Below are 8226 nucleotides of genomic sequence, written 5' to 3'. Positions count from 1 at the left end.
CCCAAGGTGCCGTGGATGCTGCGACCTGCAGCACTGCTCCGGCTTAGGGTTTGTGTCAGAAACCTGAGGCTAAACACGTGCTTATCCAAAGTCTTCCCTCCAAATCGATGCTTCTGGCAGGCGGTACGTGTCTGTTCTCTTTTGATGATACCAGCAAACCCTACAGTGTGTTTATTAATATTCATAACGATAGAGACTGGAACCAGGAGCTAGATCTTTGTTTTAATTTTGTCATGTTTTCGTATGGCAAGCAAATTCCTGTAACTATTTCACCTTGATAGTTTGCTCCTTATTGTCTTGCTGAATCTTAATACTAAGAGGTCGTAATGTAGGCTTCTGTCTGATTTTGCGAAACAGGCAAGTATGGTAACTGTAATTCAATGTCATCACCGATCTCAAAAGTACTTCTTGGTCACCTTGATTTTTCTCTAAGTCAGTCAGTCAGTACTATCAGGTTAGATCAAGTAAGTTCCAGTGGGCAGGCTGTGGAGAAATGAGCCAAAATGAATCATTTCCTACATAAGCCATTTTTTGTGTCTAGACGTTTGGTAGCTCATCTAAAGCTCATCTTTGTCAGCTGGTTATTCTCCAATGTTTTCAGAATTTTTGTATGAGCCTTGAACTCTTTCACCCTGCGTGTTTGCTTGTTCTGCGTTTTTTGTGAATCTCACAGGAAAAAAAGGTCTTTTCCTAATTTTTAATTTTATAACTCAATTCTGGACACCATTCCAAGTAACTTAGCACATGAAGGTTTGATAGAGGGCTCAGTAATCGTGGATACGATCTCATTTAATTCTGTGGGAAGACAGGTGAGTAAATTCAATCCATGAAGATGTATACCGATACCATACTCTGAGCAGCTCTCAGTGACACGGATCGGCCTGCTTGCCTATCTTTTATGACCTTGATATCAGCAAGTTGTTTAAATGAATGTTTATGATGTATACTAAAAGTGTTACAGAAATATGGGCTCTGCACAAAATGGTATTTCAGTATGGTTCACGTTTGGCCTCGTGTGCTCAACTGATTCAAACGGAAGCAGAAGGGAGTCAGCGCAGGACTCCTTTGATCCCGCTCTTTTCTGCCTAGCATCTTCCCGTCACTAGACACGTACAGAAATGACACTGTTTTGATGTGGAACTGGGACAGAAGGAAAACCATTCAGCATTTCCTGCGGGGCTACTATGCTGTATGGCTGGTAACGACTGTTAATTAGATGGGGGGGTTATAATCACTTTGTAAATAACGTAGCAGACTGACATAGCGTTTATAAATTGGTTTCGTTTTAAGTAGATAAAAACACAGGAGGTTATTCCGGAGCAATTTCCTCCACGCAAGAAAGGGTTAAATGTACATTTGCAGTAATGGAGATTACTACGTCCCGCAGGAAATCAGGCCTATCGGAGATACCTAGATGAACTGGGAGGCCAAAATGACAAAATTGCAGAGGTTGCCGTGTTTGGCTGGCGTCAAAAAACACTCTGTCCCATCCTCTTATCACTGGCATCCGCTTCGGGACTGAAGTAAGTATATAGTGGGCACCGGCATGAGAAGATGGAAAGTGTTTGCTTAAGGCCACGCTGTTATGAAAATATTTTTTATTTAATATTTCCACAGCTGGATTTTTGCAGCTAGATTGTACCACTGAATCTGTTGTTAGGTTAAGATAAGTAAATAGACAAGTTATTGCTTTAGTAACAAAACATAGTTGCAGATCTATCTTCTTCTTAGAGTGAACTTGGTACAGTATTTCTTGTCTTGGATACAATGGGAGCAGGAGAAAAGGTATTTTAGATAACTCATAAAATATAAAGATCCCTAGAACCTTTCAGATCTACACAATAAAATCGAGGTCACATCTTCTCTGATCACAAATCATTCCTGTAATTGTTCAGAAGGTTGTATGAAAGACATGGGAAATTAACAGATTTTTTTAAAATTAGAATAAACCCTTAATTTGCACTCAGAATGTACAGTCAGCAAACAAACCTAAAATCTTTTGCTAGGCTAAATGACTGAAATCTTTTCCACCACAGCGTTAGGATGATTTGAACTGGAGAAGTTGGGCAGGTTATGAACGAGTGTGATTTGTGAAGGTAAAACACTAAAGAAACCTTGGTTAAAGTTTGAGGCTGGGAAAGCAATGGCAGCACATCCAGGCTCCAGCCCCTCACAGAGCAGTATAGTTCTGATTAAATCAAGTATTTCTGCTAATGCATTCACAGTTAAAGAATCTAAAAATGGTCAAAGTTCAGCGATCATTATTGGACTTTGTGGCCTGGATTTGCTCACGCCTCTGAACCACGGCGTTTTCTCTCTAACGCTGGTCCCAGCAGCTCTCAGTAAGGGCAGCACAAAAGCAGAATTCTGTTCAGGCTGGGCTGCTGCACCGAAAGCACAGCTGCCAGGAGAGAGGAGCGTGGCTTCTGCGGCTGCTTCGTAGGATCTCTTGCAACAGCCAGGATCCCGAGGATTTTGTCAGGTTTAGTTTCTACTAGCCAGTAACACCAGGGCTCCCGATTACACGTAACGTGTATAAGGACCTTTGAACATAACGGTTAATTACCAAAGAAGAAAATAACTTGGAAAAAGATGTGAATTTCCCTTTTGGGAATGTAAAATGGAGATTGTAATGGAAGCTAATCAGAGACCCTTTCTTCTTCTTGTGATACAATGAAATACACAGAATTAAAGCTTAGATGTTATTTGTCTATGGGCATTGAACTTCAACAAATCACTACAGCTGGGGAAAGATGACTACCATCCTCCCTCTGTACATGTATTCTCTCCTGCTTTTTCACTAGCAGGTTGACCTGTTCACACGAATAATTGCCTTTGCACACGAATAATTTTATGCTATGTTTCTTTCCAGTGCCTCTCTTTCTTCGCATGGCAACCGTGTCTGCGACAGAGTAGAAGACCTCCAGAGGATGAGCTCCCTGGTCAGCACCTCGCACCTCCAGCTAGCCGCCTTTGCTCTGGGTACGGTAGGCTGGATCCTGTGCACCGTTTCAATGGGAATCGTGGAATGGAGAGTGTGGCACGTGGGCAACACCACCGTCATCTCCTCTGGCATTGCCTGGGTGGGGATTTGGAAAGTCTGCTTCATCAGTTACCTTCACGTCTCACCTGGCTATAAAGAACAGTTCTGCCATAAATTCAGTGGCTATGACTCCTCCATCCCCCGTGAAATTTATGCTGCTCAGGGTCTCCTGTTGATCGCCATGTGCATGGGCTTGCTGGGACTGACTGCCACGATATTTGCTCTGAGAAATGTTTGTATGGGAATCACTTACAAAACTCTCATTACCCGTTTCTTCCTGGTGGGTGGCTGCTTCTACATATTGGCCGGTCTGTGCGTCCTGATTCCTGTGAGCTGGAATTTCTATTCTGTAACACACAACCAGAGCATTGCTTTTCCTCCTTCTTACTACATGCCCTCCAGCCCAGCGGCACAGGAAGCTGGTGCTGCCATTCCTATTGGGATTGTAGCTGTCATCCTTCTGCTGCTTAGTGGGACTTTCTGTCTCTCGTACAGATTTCCAGTGACCGCAAACGCTATCATGGAATCCTGAAAGGATAAATCCCCCCATGCTGTTTCAGAACAAGAGCATCGTCAAGAGAAAAGGATGGCAGCACAAGTGATTTTATAGTCAAGGAACTACAGAATTTAATTTTAGTCTATCATAGCCACACTATTTTGTTATATGAACCAGCTGAATTACCATCTTAGTTGTCACATATGACCAGAGGTTCATCTTTGAGATAATTGCTGTTGAGCAGCAACTGTGATTAAGTTTTATTGGTTGTCCTCTTTTGTATATACAAATGTTATTAATTCATTTTTTGTGTAAGATATTTACCATGCTAAAAGAGCTGACTCTGAATTAACTGTCCTGTTAGAAAAATGTGAAATAATACATGTGAAATGTGAACTTGTTTCCTTGTTGATACTAAACTATGTTGTCCATTATTTAATTACAACTGTAGCAAAGTATGTTTTGTGACAAGTCAAGACTTTTAATACCAATAATATGAGTGTCATCATGGTTGTGTCAAATGAGTCTTCCCTGAATTGTCTTACAAAGGTCTTGCCAGTGTCTCCTCTTCCTCCAGGGCACATAAAGAGCTGTGTCTTTAATGCTTCTATTTTTCTTTCAAGCTATTTGCATTTTAAGTTGCAACACGTTTGCCTCTGGGCAAGGTGCGCTCTTAGTTCCTCACTTAGGCAGAGCCAAAAAGTCTGCAAGTGTTTGCTCCTTCATCAGACACTTCACCGAATCCAAAGGTATTGCAAAAGATGGAAGCAACTTCTACAAGTTATTACAAAACTGCTGTCAAAATCAGTGCTCTCGGTAACCAGGAATATTCAGTACAACTTTCAGGGTATGATTCATTTGACCTGATGTAGACATCTATACCGAAACGGGTCACTTTAGGCTCCATTTATAGTCAGCGTAGAGACAAAGACAGTCTTTTTCCAAAATAGATGTCTGGAATGGCTGGAAGAAGACATGCTCCCTAAAAACCTGTTTCTTTTAACCCACTGTAATGGCTGTAATAACTACAGTTGCTAACTCTGGCATACACAACCAAACGTCACCTAAGCTAGATAAAGTTAGGTGAAATGAATCTGTCATTTAAGTGGCATTTCGTATGCCAGTGCCATTAAAAAAAAAAGATAAATGCTCCAAATGCTGCAATAAGGGCAATTAAAAAAAAAAATTAAGCGATTGGGAGGAATGAGTAAACTGTGTTGACAAATAATCTCTTGAAAAGAGGTCCCTCAAAAAGTTATTACACTTTTAAAGAAAAGCTCCAGGAATCTAAGTAATTTAGTTTTAGTCTTTTATTTGTCCTCCGTTTTCTAAAATACTCATGGATTCAGAGAAAGAAGAAAAGAAAATGTAACAAAAATGTAATAATTGTACATTACAAGAAAAGGTAAAATGTCAGCAAACCAGATCTTATTGCTTTTGGCTGTTACTACCGCAACTTGTCCTAGCAGTCCAGTTTTTCCTCCACATCTTCCACCTGGTCTCAACTTTGTTGTACTGTCTGTACAGAATCTCTACAGCACCCTCATTTCCCCTCCAGTCTTCCAGTCTCTTCTGAAACAGCAGCTTATCTCATCATTGGTAATTTTTTCATCTGCTACAAGGGTTTATCTTTTGACTGTTTACAATGCTGTAAAGCACTTTCAAGTGGTGTTTCAATGAAGGCAAGTGATTTAATAGCTTGTTTATTCTATATTGTTTCTAGCTTGATTTCTACTATACATCCTTTACAACGTTGGTAGGTTTCGTTTTTAAATGTGCAAGTCAATAGAACTGTTATCTCTTCCCACGGGGCCTAAATAATATTAGATTTTATCTTATTGTAGTTGTAAGGAAAAGAAAGCTCTATCCATGTGTTTATGCCAGCATTTCCCCACACTAATAAACCACCAATATTCCCTGGCGAGGAATTTGAACTTTAACAGAAAATTACTGATTTTTCAACATTTTTTGAGTTCACGTATGCACAGAAATGTCAATAACTACAACAGTATTTCTCAGCTATATTCACTAAATGACTGGGTTCAATTTACCTTTATTCTTCTCTTGGCTAAAAGAAAAAGCAACAAACAACATCAGACACATGCCAAGTTTCTGCGTTGCCGCCACAGCTGTTTCCACCAGGGATTCTGTTGATCTGTCCTGATGCATGGCTATAAAACACTGGTGGTGTGTCAGACATAGGCTAGACGGCGAGGAAATTCCCCATCTAAACACAGGAATAGATTACCTAAGGAGATGTCACCTCTGAAGGAGATGTTACCTAAGGAGATTTCGCCAAAAATAAATTTAGACAAATAGTGCCATGAAGACGGTAGGTATGAGTGAGCCTATCTCAGGACAGAGGGGTGATCTAGATGGAGCTCTTGGCACCCTGTCCCACTGTACCTCCTAGGTCTCTAATACACTAGTCTATCAGCAGTCACATGGTGCAGATTATATGTTGATATATGATAAAATGTAGTCTATGGTCAAATACCAGGCTATATTAAAACTCCCAGCCCTTCCCTGAAGAAAAGATAGGAGGAAAAAAAACCCTGGCTCAAAACAAGGGAGAGACAAAACTTCCATTGATTTCAATGTGACTGAGCCTGTCTAATCTTGATCCCTCAAGGCTGTGTGATTCATTGAATTTTAGTGAATGTTTGCGTTCATTAAGATTTTGGTATTGGAGGAAAGTAAAGCTCCTGTGCTTTTACTTCGCCAGCGAGGAGGCATAGTTTCTTTGTGCATATTTTCGTGACTCATTTGTTTCAGAATTTGAGAAGCTAAGTTATCTTTCAGTAGGTCAGTTTGTTACCATTTCAGTTGTGCTCGTACAGTTATTTTTAGGGTTGTCTGCAAAATCAGGCAGCTGAAATGATTTCAATTTAAAACTCAAAAATATGAAACTTTTCTGGAAGGCTATTTTTAACCTAGATTACTTTAGGGAGCTATGCTACAGCCTGGCCCCGCGATCATTTGTAGTAGCACAGTTGAGGACAGGCGGCAAGCTGTAGCGCAAAGACAGGAGTGAGTGGTCAGGGCCTTGAGGTAGAGAGATAAGGGGCAAGAACCTCTTCAGCAAATTTCGCCACTGAAGAGATCATATCGCGCAGCTCCTTCTCCAGCTTCAGCGCAGACCGGGACCTGCCGCCTCCCCAGTGACAGCACCGCTCGCCTTGTGGGCTCCACCCTGTCTAGGAATGTCTCCACGCTGGCCTCAGTCTACACATAAACCAGTCTCGCTTTATTTTTTCTGAGTTGACAATAAACAAGTATCTTGTGATTCACTCACATGTCTGAATTCACTGCTGGGGGAATGATCTGAATACCACGACTCTCTTTTGAGTTCTGCTGGGTATCTAGGCGTAACGGTAAGGCATCCATCTTTGACCTCCATAACATACTCCTTGGCATTAATCTGCCACACGATGTGTTTTGTTAACCTTATTTATGCAAACCATCTACCTCACCTGTCCATTCATGGCCGCAGACTAAAATGTGTAGGAATATATATGCAATACTCTTCTCGAAGATGGGTGCTCAAATAGCAGATGGAGCTGAAAAGTGCCTAATAGTAAAACAAGCCGATAGCGCAAAGTCTACTGAGATTTTCTTCCCTTCACATTCCAGGTGAATATGCAATTCTGACCAGCATCATTTGTGTTCAGGCAAAGGCAGAGGGAGGAACTGGAGATGCTGTACTACAGAGTAGGTCACCAAATAATTATTTGAGTGAAGTCAGTAAACAAAGTTTTTATTCAAGTCAGCAGTTTTACATGAAGAGAGTCTTAATTGCCGATTGTGAGTTCTTGAGCTGATTAAAAACAATGCTAGTCTCAGAAAGAAATGCCTTTGTTGTCACGTGGTTTATGGTATATTACAATGATGAGAGGGAGGGTGGTTTTCAGGAGAAAGCTATTTTTAGACCTTGGGCCAGTTTTCCCTTAGAATGGAAAAACTGAAATGTCACAGGCAATTTCCTGCTCTTTAGGCCACTAAAATACTTCAGGACAAAGAGTTTTTGCTTTAAAAATGTAAGTCTGGCTGGCATAGTGTTTAACAGCAAATTGTTTTCTTAAAATAGGAAACCAATGTACGTTAAATTAAAGGTTCCCAGAAGAGACATGTTCTCTGAAAAAATATACCTTTTTCAAAACTGAACTGGGATTCCTTTCATTCTTGCCAACATCTGTATTGTCAGATCCAGTATCGGCTCATAAAAACATATTTTTCAGCCGACATATTCCCTTTCCACTACTCACATAATTTAATCTATTTCCCTTGCTTGAGAGAGGTAAGATTGTTCAAGAATTAGCACGGTGGGTTGGAGTGTTTTGGCTCTCAACTATTGCATCAAAACCAACTAGATGCCAATCAAGAAAATGTAAGTGAATCTCATCTCAGAATTAGAAAACCAATAAATACCGGCTCACAATTGGGAATGGGGTACAGTATGCACTGTTAAGATCCAGTTCACAGAATGTCATGTCATCCCCTTTCTCTTGGGATATATGTGGAAAAGACCCAGTGCAAGGATAATTCCCAGAATGATATTTTGAAGAAGCATATACATTATGGGCAGGATTTTATACCCAGCACCGTCCACGGTTACTGCACGTGCAGGCTGGTTTCCAGCAGCTGAATATGCAGACCTATTATGGAATAAATTGGTAAAGGTAAAAAA

The 8226-nt window shown here is 40.7% G+C and overlaps 1 protein-coding gene across 1 annotated transcript; it reads left to right on the top strand.

Annotated features, from left to right (window-relative positions):
• On the top strand, positions 1 to 4293 carry CLDN34 (claudin 34). The gene is made up of 2 exons (XM_075491906.1): positions 1 to 1523; positions 2873 to 4293. The coding sequence occupies exon 2, from the start codon at positions 2931 to 2933 to the stop codon at positions 3573 to 3575; it is 645 nt and encodes a 214-aa protein (XP_075348021.1). The 5' UTR covers positions 1 to 1523; positions 2873 to 2930; the 3' UTR covers positions 3576 to 4293.
• Positions 4294 to 8226: the final 3933 nt, after the last annotated feature.

Source organism: Mycteria americana, chromosome 1, assembly GCF_035582795.1.
Source record: "Mycteria americana isolate JAX WOST 10 ecotype Jacksonville Zoo and Gardens chromosome 1, USCA_MyAme_1.0, whole genome shotgun sequence".
Lineage (NCBI taxonomy): Eukaryota > Metazoa > Chordata > Aves > Ciconiiformes > Ciconiidae > Mycteria > Mycteria americana.
This window is presented reverse-complemented; position numbering and strand designations above follow the sequence as displayed.

Bases quoted from the DNA above. Each gene is read 5' to 3' on its own strand.
- CLDN34 (XM_075491906.1), top strand. From the start codon at position 2,931: ATGAGCTCCCTGGTCAGCACCTCGCACCTCCAGCTAGCCGCCTTTGCT.